The 24,821-nt window shown below is 45.8% G+C and overlaps 1 protein-coding gene across 3 annotated transcripts in view; it reads right to left on the reverse strand.

Moving 5' to 3' along the window:
- Window positions 1–24,821, reverse strand: part of CACNA2D3 (calcium voltage-gated channel auxiliary subunit alpha2delta 3) — an 806,557-nt gene that overhangs the window by 52,566 nt on the left and 729,170 nt on the right. For 2 of the 3 annotated variants that reach the window (XM_059663265.1, XM_059663266.1), the window contains 4 exons: window positions 14,380–14,455; window positions 11,201–11,253; window positions 9,632–9,687; window positions 145–256 (listed from right to left, as the gene is read on the reverse strand). In XM_059663265.1, the coding sequence (XP_059519248.1) occupies window positions 145–256; window positions 9,632–9,687; window positions 11,201–11,253; window positions 14,380–14,455 (297 nt within the window). Of the gene's footprint in view, window positions 1–144; window positions 257–9,631; window positions 9,688–11,200; window positions 11,254–14,379; window positions 14,456–24,821 lie in introns of those variants that run through there. The other variant, XM_059663267.1, reaches the window with a different exon arrangement.

Genomic DNA, 24,821 nt, shown 5'->3' on the forward strand with positions numbered 1-24,821 from the left:
AAGCGACGTTTCTCCCAAGCTGATAGAAACACTTCCTCACACAAGAGGGCAGCCATGTTTCCCTCTCTCTCTGGGGAATCCTGGCATGCCCCTCGCATCAGCCCGTCTGGGGAAGTTCTCACTGAGCAGAGGTGGGGGGCTTACTTGGAGCAGTCTTCACAAGCAATGTTCCCTGAGGTCTCCTTGATGGTGCGCTCAGAGACAAATGCTGGGTACTCAGTATCACAAGGTTCCAGGGTCTGTTTCAATTTCTGGGCTGTAGAGATAAGGAAAAAAAGGAAAAGATAAGGAGCACAAGGCACACGCTTTATTGTGACTGGCATCCCATAGGAACTCAGAATGCAGCTCTGCTCCCACTACTTTGCCTGTTTTCTAGGCACAGCCTAATGTATTATTTTCTAATTAGTCCAGTGATTTCATCTGCCAAGCAACTCTATAAGCTATAATTCTTCAAGCAGTTGCGTTGGCCTCATCAGCTATCATTTATGCATCATAAGAATTCTACTTTCTGGGACAACATCAGTCAACTGAACTCAGCCTTACTTGAACTTAGCAACAAATGCATATGCATATCTAAATAAAGGTCTGAAATATAAGTTACACCATATTATTTGGGGTGAGACAAAGGTCATGATACAATTGCATGGTTTTATTACAGAAACAAAATTGAAATATGGACTAGTAAAATATGTAATGCCTTTGAACCAAAGCCATGAGCCTAATCCTACTATTATGAAGTTCCTTGTCCAGTAATACAGCACTAAATAACCCTGTACATAAATGAATACATAGTAGGCACTTGGTGAAGGCCTTGTGGTTGATTAAATTATCTAAGCAAGTTATGTCCAGTGGGCAAGTGCCCAAACCTCTCCAAGTCTCATTTTTTTAAATATGTTAGTTGGGGATAATATAGGTTTCTATCAGAGGTTGATGTGAGAAGTAAATAAATAATATGTGTGGAGTATTTAGTGCAGTACCTGAAACATCATGAAAGCTAGGTAAGTGTCAGTTAACTATAATAGTAGTAACAGTCAATCATAATAACAAAACAATGCTAGCATTCGAGTGGGGCCATTGTGATATTAAAATAAGGATGAGAGAATTTACAACAGCCAAGATATATGGAAGCAACTGAAGTGTCCATCAATATATGAATGGATAAAGAAGTGATGCATATATACAATGGAATATGATTCAGCTATTTAAAAAAAAGGCCCTGGCCAGTTTGGCTCAGTGGATAGAGCGTCAGCCTGCAGAATGAAGGGTCCTAGGTTCGGTTCTGGTCAAGGGCATGTACCTTGGTTGCGGGCACATCCCCAGTAGGAGGTGTGCAGGAGGCAGCTGATCAATGTTTCTCTCTCATCGATGTTACTAATTCTCTATCCCTCTCCCTTCCTCTCTGTAAAAAATCAATAAAATATTTTTAAAAAAAGAATGAAATCTTGCCATCTGCAACAACAGGGATAGACCTGGAAGGTATCATGCTGAGTGAAATAAGTCAGACAAATGCCACATGACTTCACTTAGGTGGAATCCACAAAACAAAATAAACAAATAAGCAGAACAGAAACAGACTCCTGGGTACAGAGAACATTTTGACACTTGCCAGAGAGGGGAAGAGATTTGGGAGGGTGACAAAAATGGTGAAGGAATTTGGAAGTACAAATTGATAGCTACAGAATAATCACAGGATGTAGAATACGGCATAGGGAATATAGTCAATAATATTGTAATAACTATGTATGGTGTCAAATGGGTACTAGGTTTATCGGGGTGATGACTTCACCTATATATATAAAACCCTAATATGCAAATAGACTGAACGGCGGAACAACTGAACAAGTGAACAGCCGGTCACTATGATGTGTACTGACCACCAGGGTTGCGCGCAGAACATGGCGGGTGTCAGCGCGGGTGTCGGCAGCAGGTGGCAGAGCATGGAACATGGCGGGCATCGGCCACGGCAGGATGGTGGAGCAGGTGAGAGGGGGCACCAGACCAAGGTGGGGTTCGAGAGCCACCACTTGCACCCACTGCTGGCACCTGGCACCAGCTCCAATCACTCAGCATCGTCAGCAGGTACAAGCGGCGGCTGCCAGCCCCGATCGCCCCTCAGGGCTTCTCCACCTCCCCCTGGTGCTGAGAGGTGATTGGGGCCAACAGCTGCTTCTTGCACCTGCTGCCGGTGATGGCCCTGTTCACATCTACTGCCAGTGCCAGCCCCGCTTTCACCCACAGCCACCACCCGGTGACGGTCCCAATCACTCAGCGCCGTCAGCAGGTGAGAGTGGCAGCTGATGGCCCCGATCACCCCTGAGGGCTTCTCCACTTCCCCCTGCTCCTGAGAGGTGATCAGGGCAGCAGCAGCCGCTCACACCTGTTGACGGCACTGGCCCCACTCTCACCCGCTGCTGGCGCCAGCCCCAATCACTCCATGCCATCAGCAGGTGCGAGCATGGCTGGAGCCACCAGCATGTGGGAGCAGATGCAGCAGGAGCAGGGCTGCTGGCAGAAAGGAAACCAGAGGCTGCAGCGAGAGCGGCTGGGTGGGGGCACGGAGGATGGGCCAAGACCCACCCCTGTGCCAACCGCAGGCTGGCAACCCACAATTCCTTTCACGGTGCATGAATTCATGCACTAGACCCCTAGTGAATTATATAAATGTCTAATCATGGGTTGTACACCTGAAGCTAATATAATATTGTATGTCAACTGTAATTGAAAAGTTAAATTATATATGAGGATGACAGATACTATAGCATAGTGGTTAAGATTGAAGGCTCTGAAGTCAGAGAAGTTTGAAGTACAAATCCCACTGCATCGCTTCTAGCTAATCCTCAGTATTCTCACCTGTAAAATGGAGATGCCAGTAGTACAAGGCATTTTCACTGTAAGTCTTTTCCTTACCATTTTCCCAGTAGAATGCCTACAGGTTTTCAGCACCCAAACTCTGTATAATGTTTTTAGCTGATGTTTATATAAATTATAAACATATATTTCTAAATATACATTATCTATAATAAATACTATATTCATATATTATTTAGTTTATGATTGCAAAACTCAGTGGGATTTTAAGAAAATGAAGTGTGAACAAAGTCTCATGTTATATTCGAAACACAACAAATTGGTTGGCTGTCAGAGCCATGGGGAGATGTTCTGTGGAATGTCACCTGGGAGACTCTGCCACAAGTGAGCCATCACAGGTTTACTGAATGCAGAACAACTGCTTGGTAGCAATAAGATAACTGTTGGGTGATCAGGAAGACATGCTCTAAGGATTTATATCCTAATGTGATTGTGTTTTATAATATAGGCTTTTCACTGACCTTTAATTATTCTGAGGAAATTAATTCGGTGTTTGTGACTGAAGTGCTGTGCACTGTAATTGTTTCCTATTTGAAACAAAAGGAAGTAGACTCCTAATCAGCCTTTTTTGTGGTTGTTAATCCTCATCTGAGGATATTTGTTTCCATTGATTTTTAGAGAGAATGGAAGGGAGCGTGGGAGAGATATATATTGACTGCCTCCCACACGTGTCTGACCTGGCCGGGGATCAAACCTGCAACCCATGTACATGCCCTTCACTGGGAATCAAACCCATGACCCTTTGGTGTGTGGGCCTACACTATAACCACTGAGCATACTGGCCAGAGCCATAAGCAGCATTTTAAAATGCAGAGCATGTGATTTGCAGGAACTGGTCACTGACATACGGAGGAGATGCCCAGGCTAACTCGCAGGGTCGTTCTGAGGAATGCATGAACTATAGTTCTCAGCAGGGAGACATACATGCACACTTCACATACATGCGTGGGCACACACACAACCGTTATGAAATGCTAGCCCGTACAGAGTGTTACATCCACGTGCCAGGCCTGGGGCTAACTGCGTCGTAGCTAAGAACACAAATTCCAGGCTTGTGTATTCTGCCGCTGCTCATGATCTCAGATGAGTTTTAAACTCTCTACACCTTCATGTCCTCATCTGAAACATGGGTATAACAGTATCAACCTCACATGGCTGTTTGAGGATCAAACGGATTAATAATGGAAAGTAGCTGGCACACTGGGAATGCTATTTAAGTGCCCATGCTTACTGTCAACGCGACTTCTGCACCTGTTGTTTTGTTGAATGCTTCAGTGAGAAAAGGCAAGCAGCGGCTGCCTCCCTGAGTCCTGACTCCCCTGAAGGTACAGCACTGGTAGCTGTCATGGTCCCCCTGTGCCCTCAGTGCCAGCTCATGGGGACTGTCATGGCATGCTTCCTCAATAGTGAATACTTCTCCTGAGCAAAATTGACAAAAGAAATGTGAGAATCTTAATCCCGGTGGCAAATTGCCTGCCTCCAGGTAGAAGGCCTGGTGAGTTTAGGTGGCCCATGCCCCACAGTCACACACAGAGGGGCCCTCAGTGGGGAGGTCGTTCCCTCCCCGTTCTGTTTCAATGCCTCTGGTCTGGTCAGGAGGGCCTCTTTGTTTGATGCTCAGGAGCTTTTATCATCTTTTTCTCATTTGCTCTTCTCTCTTTTGTTTGACCTGGGAGGTCAAACATAACGCTCAGAGCAGAGGTCCTCAAACTTTTTAAACAGGGGGCCAGTTCACTGTCCCTCAGACCGCTGGAGGGCCGGACTATAGTTTAAAAAAAAACTATGAACAAATTCCTATGCACACTGCACATATCTTATTTTGAAATAAAAAAACAAAACGGGAACAAACACAATATTTGTGTTTGCATGTGGCCCGCGGGCCGTAGTTTGAGGACCCCTGGCTCAGAGTATCTGGCTACAATTTGGTGACACCTCTTTTATTTCCATGGTTCTCATTTTCACACTTATTTTCTCTGTATGGCAAGCGATACTGACTTCCTATTTTAATAATCACATTATCTAAATGTAAAAAAAAAAATGAGTCCGATAAAATGAAATAAGATTAAGTGAACAATAGCACAGATGATAAGTGGAGTTGGTACAAGCATGCAGTTGGCATCTAATGACCTATTGATGATAATGGCTACGTTTATTGAGAAATTACTATGTGCCAGGTGATGTTCTGCTTTACATGGATTAATTTATTTAACAGTAAGATAAGACAAAAAAACAACAACACAACAACTATGGGGTAGAAGCAACTGTTATCTCTGTTTTGCAGATTAGCGAATAGAGGAGAGGACTGAGGAAACTGCCCAAATTGACCCAGGGCAGAAGGTAGCAGAGCCAAACTTTGAACCTGGCAATCTGGCTCCAGCACATATATATTTAACTGCTCTGTGAAGTTTGGCCAATGAACGAAAGGGAGGAAGGTCTCTGGGGCAGGCTGAGATAGGCAGCACATGTGATTTAAATACGCCCAAAAACTAATCTCTAATTCTAATTGTCTGGGCCCAGTTACAATGGAGTGAGTCCAGCAAGTTCAATAGCGAGACTCATTTGGTTCTGGTCCTTTCTGGGGATGAAATGTTTGTTCCTTTGACAACGGTAGGGCACCCAAACTGATGTGGGGATAAACCGTTGAGTCTATTTGCAACATGGCTATGGATTGGCAGAGGTTACTTGATGTGCTTTTGGGAAACACACGAATCTCTATATATAAAAGCCTAAGCAACCAGCTGACTGGCCAGTAGCTATGATGTGCACTGACCACCAGGGGGCAGACACTCAACGCAGGAGCAGAAACCACAAGCATGGAAACATGGAACAGACTGATGAATCTCAGAGGGAAGTGGGGAGGGAGGGCAGGAAGAGATTAGCCAAAGATCTTATATGCATACTAGAGGCCCAGTGCATGGATGTGTGCACTGGTGGGGTCCCTCAGTCTGGCTTGCAGAGATCAGGCTAAAAAACCGGATCTCTGATACCCCCCAAGGGGTCCCGGATTACAAGAGGGTGCAGGCCAGGCCGAGGGACTGGTGCATGAATCCATGCACCAGGCCTCTAGTCCTATATAATAAAAGACTAATATGCAAATCAACCAAATGGCAGAACAACTGGTCGCTATGATGCACACTGACCACCAGGGGGCAAACGCTTAACGCAGGAGCGGGCCTAAGCCATCAGTCCGACATCCCACTAGGGCTTCCAGATTGCGAGAGGGTGCAGGCCAGGCTGAGGGACAACCCCGAGTGCATGGGTTTTGTGCATGGGGCCTCTAGTTACCATATAAAACCACAGCCACATTTAATCTAACGTGGTTTGTTAAGAAGACCTTTGTCTGGAATACTTTGGAAAACACCACACATATTTGCCAATCTTTACTACTTATCTATGAAATTGCAAACCAAAAACTCGGGCCTCCAGCAACCTAGTGAGTACTATTTTAACTCTCGGGCATTTAAGCTCCTTATCTTACACAGGTGTAGGCACACAGGACCATAGTGCTACACCAGGCTGATTCTTTTTCCAGAAGGGAAAACTGGGGTTCAGAAAGCAAACATAGCCTGCCTTGATCCCACAGAAAGTGAGTGCTCACCTTGATCATGATTTACTTAAACAGCCAAATCACTGCCACCTTCACAGCCAACACTCAATAGGTGTTCACTACATGCCAAACACCATGCTGGGCCCGGTGCATGGACGGGACCCTCACCATCATGCAGTGAGCAAGAACTGCTGCTCTCCTGTTTACAGACCAAGAACCTGGAGCTCAGAGAAATGCGGGCGCTTGCCCCAGTCACACTGCTGGGAGCGGTGGTGCCCAGATACCCACTCTGCCACATCCCGGAGCCTGCTACACTCTTTGCCATCACACCACTCTCCCTCCCACCCCACTTACACTGGACGTCTGTAGCCGAGGCCGCCATGACCCATCACTCGCGCACAATGAAGCTCCCACACAATTGAATATCTTTAATTTCCCCTTAGCAACAAATGTCCCTGATGAGAATAACCGACTCGAGTTCACAGTAATTACGTGCAGACAATTGGGAATGAATAGAGTTGCCATTTGAAAAGCTTTCCTCTCCCTTTGTCTCTGCGGGCGCACCCCCATTCATAACCGGGTGCCGGCAAGCCCCTTCTCTTTGTGCAACTTCGCCCAAATGACACCTTTGTGATACTCAGCAGAAATCGCTTCCGCAGTCCCCTCATTAAGGAAACGAAGCGGATGAACAGTGTAATTATGGATTCCATTTTTAGCGGAACAAAGATGTCCGTCTCTCAGCTCAGGGTCTTTAGCTAGGGAGGGAATGGTACGTTCAAAATGAAGAGACCTTGTCGGTCAATGTAGTTATGTGCTCAGAACCCTTCTCGCCTTACACGGAGTCTAAGCGTTACATTTAACAAAGATATCCATATGATAGCAGCTCCACCGTGGAGTTTATTCACCCTCATTTGATTTGGTTTCTTCAGCTCTAAAATGGAAGTCACAGCCATGCCCAGCAGAGGGCTTTAAGCCTGAATGAGACAGTTCATGAGGAGCAGCCAAGGTGGCCAAGGTGGCCAGGGGGCTAGCTCCACTGTCTGGCGGAGGTGGCAGGTCTTGGGTGAGGTCTGAGCCCATTCTCTCTTAGCTGTCTGACTTGGGTGCCTCAGAAAGGCTCAGGGGCAGATCTAGCAGCTCCCACCTCTCAGGTAAGCTGAAGGGTCTGAAGGTAACCTGGTGTCAGCATTCTGCAAATGGAACAGCACTACACATGAGCACAACATGCATCCACGGTGTGATTATTGGACAAGGACTTTATCTAGAGTTTGTGGGGAAAGGTCTCATGGTGTGGCAATGGAGTGAGGGAGTGAGGTAACTTGGAATTATTTATTCAGGACCTTTTTATAAAGCTTTCTGAAACAGATGCAGAGAGCTGAAACGCAGCCCACTGTTGGTACTGGTGCACAGGGAAGCAGGGGAGAGGGGAGGTGAGATTTCAGACAGGGAACCTGCACACGTTTCTGTAAGCATCATGAGTTCAAAGCCCGCCACCCCCTACCCTACACCCCACCCCTTGGTCTTCGCTAGGGTTTCTCAACAGTGGCAGCACGGTAGTCCCCCCTTATCTGCGATTTCAGTTACCTACGGTCAACCACAGTCCATAGATATTAAATGAAAAATTCCAGAAATAAACAACTTGTAAATTTTAACTTGCTCAGCATTCTGAGCAGTGTGATGAAATCTCACACTGCTCCATTTCATCTCACCTGAGACAGGAATCACCCCTTTGTCAGGTATGCTCATGCTGTATATGCTACAGCCCATCAGCCATTTAGTAGCCATCTTGGTTATCAGGGAGAGAGACCACATTCACATAACTTTTATTATAGTATATTGTTATAATTATTCTCTCTTATTGTTAGCTATTGTTATTAATCTCTTAATGTGCCTAATTTATGAATAAAACTTTAGCATAGATATGCATGTATAGGAAAAACATAGGATATATAGGGTTTGGAACTATCCATGCTTTCAGGAATCCATTGGGGGTGCAGAATATATCCCTTACAGATAAGGGGAGACTGCTCTATTGACATTTTCAATAATTCTTTGTTGTCAGCAGTTGTGTGCTGTAGAATGCTTAGCGGCATCCCTGACCTCTACCCACTAGATGTCAGTAGCACCCCCATCCCCAGTTGCCACAACCAAAAATATCTCCAGATGTTGCAATGACCCATGGGAGGCAAAATCCCTCCCAAATGACTGGTACTCAGCAGAGACTCAAAAACTAATCATCAGATTTGAAGGACCAGACCAGAGCCTGGGCTGATGCCTGTGGTGGCAGGTGTGGGGCAGGAAATCGCACCAGGGGAGGATGGGGAAGTGGGAATGGAGGCTGGCATGAGGAAGGAACACATCCTCCTCCTCATTTTGAAGCCCCACAGCAGGCAGGCACAGGGTGTGAGGAGGCGCGCCAAAAATAAACCACAGAAGACAACAGCCAGTTGCCCTCAGCACTGAGCACACTCCCTAGCCAGGCCCCTTGGCCAAAACGCTCACCACCCCCCAGAACATGAGGACCACTCGTCGCCCACGCCCACCTGCCATTCTTGCACACACCACCCTTTCATTCATCTCCCACAACCACATCATGTCTCCTGTTGTCTGTTGGCCAACGGGGAAATCAAAGCCTAAAGAGACCACGTGACTCAACCAGTACCTCGCGGCCAGCGAGTGGCACAGGAAGGTGCCTGACTCGGAAACCACAGCCCCTGCACTTGGGTGAAGCCGCCTCCAGAGCCAGGGCTGGTGGGGCAGGCTGGTGGGGAGGCTGGTGGTCTGTCTCTAGGCTCCAGTGCGCCAGAGATTGCAGCCCTTTAACTAACTTGGACCCGTTCTCTTAGTCTCCATTGATCTGCCTTTTCTCTCTTTTAATCTCATTTATCTTTATTTTTTTTACCACAAGTAGTAAAATTGTGGAAAAGCTAGTCAAATGTGAAAATAAAATTTAAAAAAAGATAACAAGCACCCATTTAGTAGGTTTCTTCTCATCTCTCTTTCCCAAATCATATGCCATATTCTTTAAATGAGAAAAATGTAGGTACATTTTTCTTTGGGGATGCATGAATCTCCTCCTTTTAAATCATATCTTGGTCTCTGCTCATTGGCTCGCCATTGGCATCCTGATTGTTGGTCCTATTTAATGCTACACTCTCCTCTCCCACCACTGAATGCTTTGGGGGGGGGGGGTATATACAGCCATTGGCTGCTTACCTTTAGCTGTCAGATCCGAGTGCCACCAACTGCAGAGGTTAAATTCCACCAGGAACCTAGAAGTTACAGAGAAGTCCAATGTTACTTGGCCATCAACACCCTGAATGGAAGAGAGACATGCGTTTCCCAGCACTGCTCACCTGCTTGGAAAGAAGGGCATCGCAATCTGGAGATAGCGATATGGCTGGTTCAGTGACCACCCCGCTTCCACTGGCTTTACCTCGTATGTGAAAGGCTATTTTATCACCAATGCCAACCAAACCCTGGAGTCAGGTTTTCCTAGAATCGAGGACTATGCTGAGAAATATTCTGCTTCTTCGGCGAAAGAGTTTCTAGTTGTAGTCTGAGTCCATATAAAAAGTCAACTTCTAAAGGGCTCCCCCTGCCCGGGTTCAGAAATACAAATAAAATATTCCATAACAGACTATGACCTGCAGCAATAAAGGAAGCTTTCAAAATTTATACTTCAATGAAAGCTTGTTCAGCCAAGTGTGTGACGTGTGATGTGTGTGTGTGTGTGTGTGTGTGTGTAATGTGTGTGTGTGTAGGGACAGATGGGACAAATTTCTCTTTATGAAATTAGACCACAATGCACATTTTAAAAAATTGAAATTTCTCAAATGCTTATAAAGAATGCAAAAGTAATATAAATCCTCCTCCGAAATGAATGGACACAGACCATTTCTTTTTCAGGCACATGGCTAGTATCTCCAGCAACTTACTCTCAATAAAAGTCCCACTGGTATCTGTTATGGCATTTTCTGTCTCCTATGTACATGCAGAGCTTACTCCCCACTTGAATTTATAAATTGTTAAATGAATGTAGGTTACATGAAAGCAAGAGAGAAGACAATGTCTGTTCACCAAATGGCAAGAAGTCTGCCTAAGCCCACAGAGCTGGAACCCTAATGAGGAAAATGAGAATGGGAGAGTTTGGTGCAGCTTTGAGGATCTGGCCTCCATGCCATCCACGGAATCCCTCCTCCTGTGAGATGCAGTGTTTCTGTAATGTGTCCATCATCTCATCTGGAAGTCAAGTCATTCACCTCTGTGCCATTTCACTCTGACCCGGGTCACCGATGCATCCAGCACCCTCCAAACAGGATGGCAATTTGACAGGGTCAACAATGAAATCACACCTGAGAAAAGCCCCCGGCCTGTGGCCCCTGATTGCACTGGCCCCACCCTTGTACGTGGCAAGACATCCGAGTAGCACAGTGGACAGCCCTGGCAATTTGTTCTTCAGACCACAGCCCACCCAGGCTGCGTTAACGGCAGCCAGACATCTATGTTAAATTTAACAGTGACCACAATAAATAAATTTGGTTTGTGTATTGCAAGCTGTTAGTCTGCTAAACAATGATATAAGGGCATAAGCAGTGACCGTGAATAACTTAATACAAGATAATTTTTGGTCTCAGCTTTCGGTACTTCGAAGTTTTCAATGCGATTATCTCAAAGTATTATGAATCTAACGGTTATTGAAAGCATGAAGTAGAGTCTCCCAATTCACTTAATAATACACAAGAAAAGCAGTCATATTCTTTTAAATGTAGCAATTGTACTTACAAGACAAGTTCTGTCATTATCCATTTTACTGCAGCAAGGAAAGCATTATAAGGCTAAAGAGAAGAATTCAGGTCATTCCAAAAAAAAAAAAAGTGTATCACACATAAAATTTGTAGTTTAACCTAAGGCTTTACATTAAGACAATGTTATTCTTTGAGAGAGATTGATATTATATCAGGTTAAGAACCAGTGGTGCTCTAGCTAAAAAAAAAAAAAAAGGAAGAAAGAAAATAGTATCCCAAAACTAACATTTTAAAACTTTGAACTCTCCTGTAGTGAGAGGTGATTTACAAGTAAAATAAACGTGATCTTATACAGGGGTTATCTCTGGGAGGAAGAAGGAAGTTCAGCAAAGGATGCTTAAACCTTTACCCTCTAGGGACTAATATTGCACAGCCTAATGCTGAGGTGCTGGGATCACAGAACTAATTTCAAATTTACGCGGCTGCTTCTCAGAAAAATGATTCCCCGCTCGCCATCACTGTGTGTCATTCGTGGAAACAAGGAAAAATTGCATATAGTTGACTTTAATGCTGCCCATGATTTATGTAGGATTTAAGCTGCCTTTTCTCACACTTACATATTTGGACTTGAAAAAAAAAGATAACCATATAAACATGTGATTTTATCCTTGCAGAAAATCCCCTTCCCTCTATAAAAGAAGGCATTGACAGCCTAATCTTTATTTCAGAATATTTTAATTAAAAAAAGCAGTTGGGTTGTTTACTCTGTGAAATTTCCTATGTGGATAATTCAATTTCCTGGATTCTGGAAAGTACCATGTCTCCCCGTCAGTCAGTTCTTTGTACCCAGGTATGTCAGATATGTGAGTGGTGGGCAGATTTTGAAAGACAGGCAAAGACACTGGCAAAGCCTGGGCTCCAGATGGCAGGTCCGGAAAAATCTCAGAATCCTTTGTGGTTGCATTTAGATATCAGCGAATTGAAATTCCAAATCCCACTTTCCTAAGTGAGGTCTGCTTAATCCTCCCTTCTGAGCATTTTGATGATAAAGACTAGAACTAGGAATGGGGGGATTATCTGGTTTTACATAAAACAAGAACCAATTTATATACCTCAAACCATTCTTGAAACTTCCCTATTTCAAACCAACCAGGAAATAAACAGAACAACAACAACCTACTGGGGTTGCTGGGAGCCCACTCCGGTTTCAGACAGCATCTCTTGCTCTGATTTGACAGTGTCTCACTGTCATTTCCTGAATCGCAGGGCCCTCAGGATAAGGGTCAGATAAGGATAAGAACTATTAACTATTTCCTAAAACCAAATGCAACCCTGTAGTCCTGGGGATTTGCCATTACAATTCTTCAGGCTCAAAAAAATAATCATCTTTCTTTCAAAAGACCCAGGTTACCTGACCATGGGACAGTTCTGTCTTTGTACCTGCTGGGATGGATAGCGACCTTTCAGTGGTTATGGTAGTGTGGTCCAGGAGGAGAGAAGGAAGAAAAGGATTAAGGAGGCTTTGGAGGAGGGGAGGGGCAGGGGCAGCTCACCCTGAGGCCAGGGGGAGGAACACTTGAGCATTTCCTGCCAGACACTGGCTAAATATAAGGGGAAGGGGATGGATTATGTAAATACGGGATTAAAACATTTAAATGCACATTATCATTCAGAAGACTAAAGCCATTGAGCTTTTAAGCCTAATGATGAAAACATATCTTGAGAACTTTCTAAGTCTGGAAATAACAGTGCTAAGGTTAGGGAAGTTGAGTTTGGAAAGAAAGGTTGATTCTCACTGAAAAGCAGTGTTTTCAAAATGTCCAAATTTTAGTTCCTAGTGGCTTCTCGAAAATTCTCTAGCTTCGAATCATTTCCTGCTCCCTCAGTGTATGAGAACCATGTTAAATATTTAGTTTTTAAATAATCCCCGGGCAAGATTGTACATCTGCAAATGAGAAGGTGTGTATTTATATTTTAAAACCAAAATGACTCTTAAATTTTGTGCTTCAAACCAAATTTTAGGTTAATTTTTGGAATTTACAAAATAATAACATACAAGGGTTATGTTTATATACATATGCTAGACTATATTGAAGTATCTATATCTGGGTGCTGGGGTTTTTTTGTATGTGTGTTTTCAACTTATTGGTGGCCAAACTTACATTGCTTGCACATTATAAATTATATTTTAAAACTGGGAGTAGCCCTGGCCTGAGTGGCTCAGTTGGTTAGAGTATCGTCCTGTGTACCAAAAGGTCATGGGTTTGATTCCTGGTCAGAACACATGCTGGGGTTTAGAGTTTGATCTCTGGTGGGATGTGTATGGGAAACAACTGATCGATATTCCTCACATTGATGTTCCTCTCCTCCCCCCCCCCTTCTCTAAAGTCAATAAAAACATATTCTCTGGTGAGGATTAAAAAAACAAACAAACAAAAAACAACTGGGAGTAAGTCATAGCAGTTAATTTCCGGCAGTCAGAAAGCCATGTTCTAATGCTACAATAGCTATGTTGATTGATCCTCAACTGTGACATCAGCCATGGAAACAGCATCAGGGAAATGATGTTGAAGGTCGGTGGCAGCATGATTAGGGGTGAGGATCTATTATCAAAATGTGAATTTGGACCTGGCTATAGTGGCTCAGTGGTCAGAGTATCAGTCTATAGTTCAATTCCCAGTCAAGGGCACTTCCCTGGGTTTGATCCCCACCCCCACCCCCCACAGTTGGGGTGCCTGTGGGAGGCAACTGATCCCTGTGTTTCTCCCACATGGATGTTTTTTTCTCTTTCTCTCCCTCCCTTCTACTCTCTCTAAAAATCAATGGGAAAAAAATGTCCTCTGGTGAGAATTAAAAGGGAAAAAAAGTGAATTTGTTCATAGGCTAACAGCTCTATTACAAACCAAAAGGAAGATTTCTGTTGAACCAAACTAAATTCTCTTTTATATCATAATAAGAAGATCCTCAAAACTTCTCCCTTTTCCTACCCATCAAAAGGGGGCTGCTGCAGACATCAAAGACTTTAGATGTGTTTGTCATTCATATAATCACTAAATTTGGCTTTAAACATAAGTGACTTTGCTCAACCAGTGAAACCAGCAAATACTTTCACACATTGCTGGTTTGGAAAAGATAGCTTGATTACCCCAACGGAAAAGGTCTGCTGGGAGGGAGGCAGCCGGTGCAGCTGCTTGCTGGGTGACTGGCTGTACTTACATCCAGGAGGCCCCGGGCGGCGTCGCTGCTCTCCTTGTTGGCCCTGCACATGGCCTGGTAGTCATAGAGGGTGATTCTGCAGGAGAGAATGGAAAGGAGCTTCAGGAAGTGGGAAAACACAGGAACCACAGATGCCGTGCTCGGCAAGGTGAACTGTCACTCACACTGCATCAGGGTAGCAGTGACGAATGCCAATCAGTGCAGGCCTAGCCAGGACAACAGGACGGCGAAGGGGACCCGGGTTGTGCCACCCACAATGTGCCTTTGGGGATATTGATTTTAAGATGTTTCTTAAGAAACAAAAGACTCAGAAAGAACCTCTGACCCGCCTTCTTCCCGCCCAAGGGAATTGAGACGGAAAGGCCGGCTTCGGGAAGGGCGTCGGCATTCTCACCTCAGCCTGTGTGCAGTGAGTAAAAGACAGGAAGGACCTGGGCAGCAGCTGTTCTGCAGGGGAGACCCTCTGTCCCCTTGTGTCTGGGTTGCCTAGCAGGGATTCGTTTGCCCTGTGTCCTTTCTTTCTCATCTTCCTGTCAATTACCCACCTCCCCTGGGAATTCACAGACCCACCCGCCCCCTCCGCCCCCTTCTTCACTGTCGAGAATGGCACATAAACCTCAACCGTCCAGTGAGCTTTGGGTCACATTCTTATAGACCCCCGAATGTACATGTGCATAATACACTTTGGGCAGTTTCTCCTGTGAATCTGCTTCTGTTCATTTAATCATTAGCCCAGCCAGAAGAACTTAGCAGGTGGAGGAAAGTTATATTTTTTCAGCCCTCACACCAGAAACATGGCAACTTCCAGGACTGGAGACACAGGCATGTTGCTCTTGCATAACCACAGAACCAACTCAAAATGCTCCTCTCCTATTTAATGAGATGCTGAGTTGCTTTTCAGAGACAACAGACCAAAAAAGCACATCATGCAGCTGAAAGCAAGCATAGAGGAGAGAACTTTGGCCTCCAGCTGCACTGGAACCAAAGCCCCACCCCCACCCCCGACCCCATCTCCCAAGAAACCAAAGGGCCAGGACATACTAGTAACCACAACTTGAACCCAGAACTCCTTCAGAAGCAGAGGGTCTGTTGTCTAGGACTGTCCCCTACTGATGCCCCTCACTAGAAGTGGCCAAGCTCCAAGGTCAGCCAATTAAAACTTGCCCTTATACCCTTGAAAACCCACTCTGAACCCTGGAGTTCGTGCTTCCGTTTTCCTGGGTGGCACCATTCATAATAAAACCGTCCATCTTTCTCCACTGCAATTCTCAGTGGTTAGTGTTTGCCCCTCCTAGTGCTGGGTGGACAAACTCATTTTGGTCTGTGACACTTGGAAATTGAAGAACACAGGGAATAAAGGTATTGGGGTGGTGAGGGGATAGGAGAACCCCCCACACTGATGGGACAGTCACTCTGGTTTGTCAAGGGTGCTGTGTGTAAACCAGGATACCCCCCAGGAAATAGGCTGCTCTGAACTGCATTCTGAGCCCCAGACGGGATCCCCTTTGGCCATGTCTCCAAGGTGGAGTGGAGCTGGGAAGGGCCAGCTTGGATTACGGAACATTGGGATCCTCTGTCGCTCTCAGTCATTACGGGACATGCCTGGACCAACACCAGCCCAGCACTTTGACAATGTGTTGGAAACCATCTGGCCCATTGGTTGTAATTCCCACCCCCTACCACCTCCATAACAGTGAGTATATTCTTACTTTTGAAATCAGTGCTGTTTATGACATAAGTAGACATTTTTTTTTCTCCATTGATGATAAAAGCATAGCTTTTGTCCCAATTATGACCTATACTCAGAAGTTCTACTTTACAATTGTTTCAGATGTTTTCATTTCCCACCAACAATTCTACCAAGTACAGGATAATGACGGTTTCTAGTAGCAAGTTCACTGCTATTAGATGGAGCAAACACCCTCTCCCCAAGGAGATGTGCAGCCCATCCTCCCCGCAGGCCCCCTCCCCCATGCCAGGCACCCCGCAGGAGAGACAGTTAAAGTCCAGCCTGGGTTACACAGCAGCTGCTTGAGACATGTTAGCACCACAATGCTATGTGAATGTCTACATGACCTCAAGGAATTTGCCCCACAGGAACCCCCTTCCAAAATAATGCAATGCTTTCCGCAGAGCATACTCAGTGCTGTGCTGACAGTGAGCGACCAGCCAACTCCCTGGCTTGGGGGAGGCCCCAAACTTCTCACAGCCATCACCAGAAGCCCTGAGGGTGCCCCAGCCACAGAATCGACTGTGGACCACAGTGGACAACCCTAATGGGTGCCTGCCTGGCCCACCGTGCCACTGTCGGCAAACTCGCCCCCGGGATTTCTACAGGATTTTGCAAGAATTACCGTTGGTTTCATCCTTCTCCTTGGCCCAACCCTGTATGGTGGAGACTTGGGCCGGAGCTGGGGTGAGAGGCAGCAGAGGTTGAGTGGAGCGTGTGAGGGCCTGGGCCTTGGTTTCAGGGGTTGCTTCTGCCATTTATCTGGGGTGGGATCTTGAGCAGGTTGCTTACCCTCTTCTGGGGCTTTATTTTCTCTTATAAAATGACTCACAGAGATATTCCAGGATTTAAATGATCAGGCACGAGGAAGTATACTGAAATGTGGTGACCTAGCCTGTTATGATCCTTATGACAGAAAGCCTATTTTTTTTTTTCTTTGTTAGCATTTGGGCTCTTAAAACTCCTTTAGATGGAGTAGACACCTTCTGATTCCCAAAGTCCCAAGTGACAGCAGTGTGACCTAATTGTTAAAATGCCAGCTTTGAAGTCAGGGACACCAGAGTTCAAATCCTAACTCATCTACTTATTACAATGTTTTGTGTGTGTGTGATCTTTTTTTTACCTTTCTGGTGCCTCAGTTTCCTCATCTGTAAAGGCTGAGAATCACGGCTACCTTTCAGGGTGGTCATGGTGATTCACTGAGGTTACATGCACTGCAATTAGCACAGCGCACGATACAGAGGAATCGTCCGGGAGAGGACAGGGCTGCTGTGATATACTTGCATGGTGTTCACTGCCATTATTAATTACTGGGGCTGGTGTTTAAAGCGATGGGAATTGACTCAGGCTTTTTCCAGCTGGTGGGAGGATGGACAGGCCTCCTCATGACAGGGTATAAAATTCACACGTCACTGCAGTGCCAGGCACCCCAAGAAGCTGTGTGGGGTCATCAAGAGGTGACACAGGAACTTCTGCTCCTGAGCCTCTTAGCTGAGGGTTAGGAGAACAACAGCCAGTATCTTTTGAGCCACCATGAGCGAGGTACTCTTCTAAACCCTGCAAGATAGATTCCTAACCAGCCCATTTCTCAGAGATGCAAGCCAAACCTCAGCCAGCCTAGCCACGTGCCGGGGTCCACCTACCTCACCTGTGGCAGGGCCAGAATCAGATGGGGGCCCAGCTGTACCCACCTCGCTCTGCTCAGCTGCAGGCTCTGACAGGTTCCAGGAAATGCTTGGAATTCAGTCCTGTGCCCCATCCCAGAGTCTCTGGAATGTCACAGGAAGTGCTGCCCAAGATAAGGTCTCCTTACCAATGTCCAGAGTCAACTTTCAAACCCCAGCTGAGGGGCTGTGGTGGGGTCACTGGGCCAAGCCGGACCAGCTGGCCTGCCAGGGAGAGCCCTTGCCTTGGCAACCGCCCTGACAGGCAGATGGCAGGAAGCTCAGGGTTCTCCCGGGATCACTTTCAAAGGCCGTAGTTTACATGTCGGGGCCAAAGGCAATTGCTCTGGGGCAGCCTCCCGGCCAGGGTTCCCGCCTTTCATTTCTCCAGGCAGCTCTCCGGATCCCGGATCCCGTGGCCATCCAGGAGGTCACAAAACCAGCCTCCCCTGCCTTCTCCACACTTAGCCAGCTTTAACTAGATGTTACAGAAAGAGAGACTTCCAGATTATTACCCTTTTTGAAGTGATTCTGTTACTGTTTTAAATGACTCCATTTTGTGGCTACCTGTATCCTGTTCGGCTGATTATAGTTAAAGAACATGATAATTGCCTGCTTTCATTTGGCTCTAAAATAAGCCCGGAGCATTGGGCCCAGCCCAAGCGTGGTGCTGCTTTGCTGCCCTCAGCAGGGGAGTTTATCCTCAGACAGATAACATGCCTGAATCCCCATGACCTCACCGGCAGCCCCGTCAACCGCGGCCTGCAGCCCCAGACCTTATCACCAGCATCGCTGGGCTCCCAGCCGGGTTGCTTTGAAACTGTGACGGAAGGCAGATACGGTCTGTGAAGAAGAAACTCAAAGCCAGGCAAACAGCCTGGGCACCCAGTGCTCCGGCACCAGGTGAGCCTCAGGCGACGGCCCACGGCCTTACGACTTGTTTTCAACTCCTTTGCTGATTCTGCTCTTTTCCCACTAGACAAACACCACGACCAAGAAAAATATTTCTTCTAGGAACTAGACGGTCGAGTTGCAAAGGCTCATGCTCAGCTACTTTAGGCTTGTTAGCAACTGTAGGAACTGGCATTTATGAAACATCTACTATGTGCCCAGGAGGCCAGGCACTTTACCTGTAATGACTCAGGGGGTTAGCTCACTTTGGCTAACTGGTTACCTAAACACCAATCTGGAATTAGCTTAATGTTTGCAAACACAGCCCTAAAAGCAGGACAGGGAGGCATTTGACACAGAGACCCGCCGTGGGGCTACTTTCAGCCATTCGGAATCTAAAGTTATGAGAAGCAAGTGACTCACTGGGGTAGCGTGTGAAACGACGTATTCTTTGTTGAGCTGTGAAACGTGTTCTCTGGGGCTGCTTTCGACTTACCAGTGGTGGGCATGGAGCAGGAACAGAAAGGGGCTGGGGCCACGGAAGCCTTCTTGCTCTTGACCTCTCTGAAAGCCAGGGGAGTGGGGAGCCGAGACTTGTGATTCGAGGGCCAAACAGGTGCTCTGCCTGCTCCCCTCCTGGCAGCGGTCACCACGTCCTCAGGGCGTGCCCTGTCCTTGAGGACCAGCAGAGCACGGCCAACAGCAGAGGTGCTGAGTGTGCACAGCCAGCCCCGCTGCCGTGAACGCTGAGACTGGAAATCACTAAAACAAATCTGGTGTGAGCACCTGTCATTAGCAGAGAATTAGCATCACGTGGCTGCATGGCCAGGTGCCCACGCTCAGGGTCACTCAGGGTCCAGTGCAGAAGCCTGAGAGGGGGGCCCTGAGAAAAGCCTCACTCGTTCTACAGATTAAGCAGAGGGTCTATCAGCACCACGTGTTTTTCATTGGCAGGTGCTGATAATATTAAAAAAAAAGTTGCAGATACTGATCCCGTCAGCGTCTCACTCAGGTAATAAAAGCAGCAACACGAAGATATGAGCAATTACTTTCTGCATTCGCTCTGATGTCAGGGCCACGGTTATGTTTCATAGGCGAGGACTCGAGGATCAGGAGATGAGGTCACCGCTCCAAGGTTATTACAGCACTGCTAAGTGGGGCGGCTGGGATTTCGCTGTAGGTCTCTCTTTCTTTAAAGTTGAGCATTTAAACTGCTTCTCAAGCAAGGATCCTCACAGGATAACCCAGTGGTTGGCAAACTCATTAGTCAACAGAGCCAAATATCAACAGTACAATGATTGAAATTTCTTTTGAGAGCCAAATTTTTTAAACTTCAACTATATAGGTAGGTACATTGTTATTAACTTAATTAGGGAACTCCTAAGGCTTAGGAAGAGCCACACTCAAGGGGCCAAAGAGCCACATGTGGCTCTCGAGCCGCAGTTTGCCGACCACTGGGATAACCTAAGGGTCTCATGTGAACAGGTCTCAGCCGAAGTGTCTAGCAAATGGGATGTCCACTTACTCCCAATTTCCAAGGCCACTTGTGAACATACTGGTTGCCATTTGTTTACAATAGCAACTCTCAACCCTGCCTCCCTTTAGAATCACCCGGAAAAGGTAAAAACAAAACAAAAAAAAGTATATACATGCTGATGCCCAGGCACCACCCTTTCCCCCAAGATTTCATTGGTCAGGGTTAGGGATCTGGTATCAATTTGTTTGTTTGTTTGTTTGTTTTTTAAACTTCCAAAAGGGTTCCAATGTACAGCCAGGGTTGACAGCTATAACTTTTAGAATGGGAGGCACCCACTTGCTAATTATTTCTCCTGGGTTTGTTGTTGCTCCTCTTACAGGCAGGAACTGGAACTCATACAAGCCGGCAACTCTTCCCAGGGCCGGGTACCAGTCTGGACATAGTTAGGGGTGTGTTATGAGCTGACCTGTGTCCTTCGGAAAGTATAAGTTGAAGTTCTAACCCCCAGTACCTGAGAATGAGGCTGCATTGGAGACAAGGTCTTAAGAGATGTGATTACATTAAAAGGAGGCCCTTGGGATAGATTCTACTCTGATTTGACTGGAGTCCTTCTAAGACAGTGGTTCTCAACCTTGGCTGCACATTAGAATCACCTGGGAATCTTTAAAATCCTGATTTCTGGGCCTCATCCTCCGGAGATTCTGTTTCTTTGTTATGGGGTGGGGCCACAACATTAGTAACAAAGAAACAGCATTTGCAGAGGATGAGGCCCAGAAACCAGGATTTTAAAAAGATTCCCAGGTGATTCTAATGTGCAGCCAAGATTGAGAATCACTGTTCTAAGAAGAGGAAATTTGGATATAAAGATCATCTTGTCCAGGACCAAGGCCTCAGGAGAAACCAGACCTGTTGACACATTAATATCAGACTTCCAGCCTCTGGAACTGTGAGAAAATAAATAGGCCACCCAATATTTTGTTATGGCAGCCCTAGCAGACTAATACAGGTACATGCTTCACCCACCAACTAGATAGGTGCCACCTGCAGACCTCAAGGGAGGACCTCTAATCACCCTTGAGGGCAGCAGTGACTTGATAAGCAAATGTGAGTCCCCCAGAGCCAAGACCAGAGTGTCCTCTGAAATAACATGGCCCCAGAGAGCCCATGAAGCCTCCAGAATTCTGGGTCAAAGGATAACATGCATGGAGGCCCTGGAGGTGCACCCAGCCAGCAGCTCATTTGCCCATTCACCTGCCTCTTCCATGAAAATTAGCTTGGCTTGTTAAAGAGAAGGGGGAAATGGAATCATGATTAATCCCACAAAAAAAGATTAAATTTCTTTTGCTTCTTTGTTTGAGTAAGAAATAGAAGGAAACAGCTGAATTGTGCTTGGGGAATGAGTTAATGCAAAGCCCATTTGAGGCTATAAACTTGGATGCTGGGGGAGCTTCCTTGGGCTCTGCCAAGTTCATGAAGCCATGTCTACATTTCACAGCAACTACACTACAGTAATGCCTGTGCTGCACTTAGCACAGTGTGTTGCTCATACCTGAGGCTCAGTACATCAGTACCTAGGAGTGCTGGTGTTGCCATTAATACCATGAATAAAACCCAATAGGAGTTATTGAGTGATTCTGCTTTCATTGTCTGGGATCAAGCATCATGGACAGAAGAGCTAAGATGGTGGCTATGACCATTTGTGTTCAGGACTATGATGGGCATGTGGGGTGTGGGGGAAACTAGAAGTTGTGAACACAGCCTCAACTCTGGAAAATTTTCAGAGTGGATATCACAGGAGGCCGGATGCAATATTTTAAAGGACTTGTGTGGTCTGGAGCAAATTGGAGCAGGCTGGCTGTGGCAGAGATTATCATAGTTTGCCAATATCCATTCACTTCTCTGTCAAGCTGAACTCTGACTTTTCAATATGCACATTTTCCAGGTTCCTGTGTAGCTAGGTGAGGTCATGAGATCAAGCAGATGTATTGTATGGGAGTAAATATTTTAATAAATACAACTTTAATTAATAAACAAAATATATTTATTAAAATAAATTTTAATAATGAATTTTACTGGGCCTTTTGGACCTCCCTAAATCCTCCTTCTGCCAACTGAGAGTGCAGGTGTGATGGCTGGATCTCAGCAGCTATCTTGGACCATGAAGTAATCTTGAAATTAAAAGCCAACTTGGAGGACAGTAGAGAAGAAAAGATGTCCTCATTCATCCATGATGACTACATGAAGCCCCCAAACTAATATTTTCAGACTATCTTCACATAAAAGAGAAAAAGACTCCTATGTTCTTTAACTCCTTGGTATTTTGTAATTTCCTATCATTTCTAGTAGAACCTGCTACTAATTGATCCACTGGACTCCACGTTTGGTTGAGAAACTTTCTTTCACTGTCTCCTGAAGCCAAACAAGCCTGAATGTGAATAACTATCGCTGCAGAAAATACTTAGTCTGCTCCAGCGATGGGATGGATAAGTAGTGATGAACCAACTATGGTTTAGAGAATCTGGAATCCAAGAGACACGAATTCAAACTCCACCTCCCTCCCTCACTGCTGTGCATGAACTTGGACAAGTTACTAAAATACTTGGAGCCTCTACTTCCAGGTCCTCTTTTGTCAGGTGTATATAATGGTAGCAGTTATTTCATGGAATTGTTGTGGGATTAATTGAGGCAATGCTTGGAAATGCTGGAATAATGGCTTGCCTGTAGATCAGTGGTTCTCAGCCTTGGCTGCACATTAGAATCACCTGGGAATCTTTTCAAAATCCTGATTTCGGGGCCTCATCCTCCGGAAATTCTGTTTCTTTGTTACTAATGTTGTGGCCCCACCCCATAACAAAGAAACAGAATTTCTGGAGAGTGGGGCCCAAAAATCAGGATTTTAAAAGGATTCCCAGGTGATTCTAATGTGCAGCCAAGGTTGAGAACCACTGCTGTAGATAGCATTCAATGCATCAGACATGCTGTCATTCTGAGGAAGATGAGGGCAGCTATTGTTTTGCTGTAATCAGGCATCCTCAAGCAGCAGCGTTAGGATGTTAAAGAGCGGTGCGTGGAAATCTCAGTCTCTGCACTCCAGAAGGCTTGGCCCAGAAACACAGTTGTCCAAGCCAATCTGTCTTCTTGTCCCTTCGACACCACCTTTGACAAAGCATACTTCTGTGGCCACAGTCAGGTCAACAGGAAGCCAAGAAGCCATTACATTCATTACATGAGTTGTTGAGTATCAGACATCAGCAGGGCAGTCGGCATTAAAGGAAAGCAGACGTCCAAACATAACAGACTGCTCTTTTCGCACTCTCTAGACTCCAAGGCCAGGGCATTTGCTGAATTGCAATGTAATTACCAAGGACAGGGAAAGCTCCCAAGTCACCGCCTGTCGCTGAGCCGGGGCAGCTCCATCATACAGACACAGGGTAGACATGGTCCAAGCTTTGAATTCTACTTGATGGGTCACCTTTCTAGAAAGGCAACTGAAATAGCAGAAGGAGCCACCCAGGGGATTCTATACAAGTCAACTCCATTAATGAATGTGAGGTGGACAAGGTGTGGAGGACATCCCCCGTACCCCACAGGGAATGTATGAATGGTCTCATGAGGGTGAAAGCCTAGGCATGTTGCACCAAGGACATAAAACAAACAAAATAAAATAAAACAGAACAGAAAAGACACAGCCAAGAGAGATAGGAACCCAAGGCAAAAACAAATTATTAAGCAAGCAGTTCATTTCTCCATAAGCCAAAGGCCAGGTGTGCCCAATTGGCCTTTCCTTCCTCAAGCTTAATTAGATACACAAAGAACAAGGGAAGACCCCTTGGCAGAAACCACAAGAATGTTTGTTAAATGCATGCATTATTACATTTCAGTTCCATGTTGCGACAGAGAACACTCAAATGTAGTGAGTTAAAGTTGCCCAAATTCAAGCAGCTCTGAAGTGGGCAGCCTCTAGACCAGTGGTTCTCAACCTTGGCTGCACATTAAAATCACCTGGGAATCTTTTTAAAATCCTGATTTCTGGGCCTCATCCTCCGGAAATTCTCTTTCTTTGTTACTAATGTTGTGGCCCCACCCCATAACAAAGAAAGAGTCCCAGGTGATTCTAATGTGCAGCCAAGGTTGAGAACCACTGCTCTAAGAGGTAGAGGAGAGAGAGAAACTTTAAAAATGTTTTCTAGTAAAGACTGGCAAAATTGGCAAAACATAGGAATCTCGATCTTATATAGGGAGTCTAGACCCTGGACCAGTGGTCTGCAAACTCATTAGTCAACAGACCCAAATATCAACAGTACAACGATTGAAATTTCTTTTGAGAGCCAAATTTTTTAAACTTAAGCTATATAGGTAGGTACATAGTTATTAACTTAATTAGGGTACTGCTAAGGCTTAGGAAGAGCCACACTCAAGGGGTCAAAGAGCCACATGTGGCTCTCAAGCCACATTTTTGCCGACCACGGCCCTAGACTAATAACCAGGGATCTTCAACTTAGTATTTCTTGACCATGCCTGCACCTGGGAGTCACCTGGGTGCTTTTAAAAAACATCGACACCTGGCCTTCATCCCCTGAACGGATCATGAATTTCCTGGGTGCAGCCCGGCATAGGTGTGTTTGAAAACCTTCTAGAAGAGTTTGGCAGAGGCCAGGGCCATACGCCCACCCTGAATGCT

Source organism: Myotis daubentonii, chromosome 14 (assembly GCF_963259705.1).
Source record: "Myotis daubentonii chromosome 14, mMyoDau2.1, whole genome shotgun sequence".
NCBI classification, from domain to species: Eukaryota; Metazoa; Chordata; class Mammalia; order Chiroptera; family Vespertilionidae; genus Myotis; species Myotis daubentonii.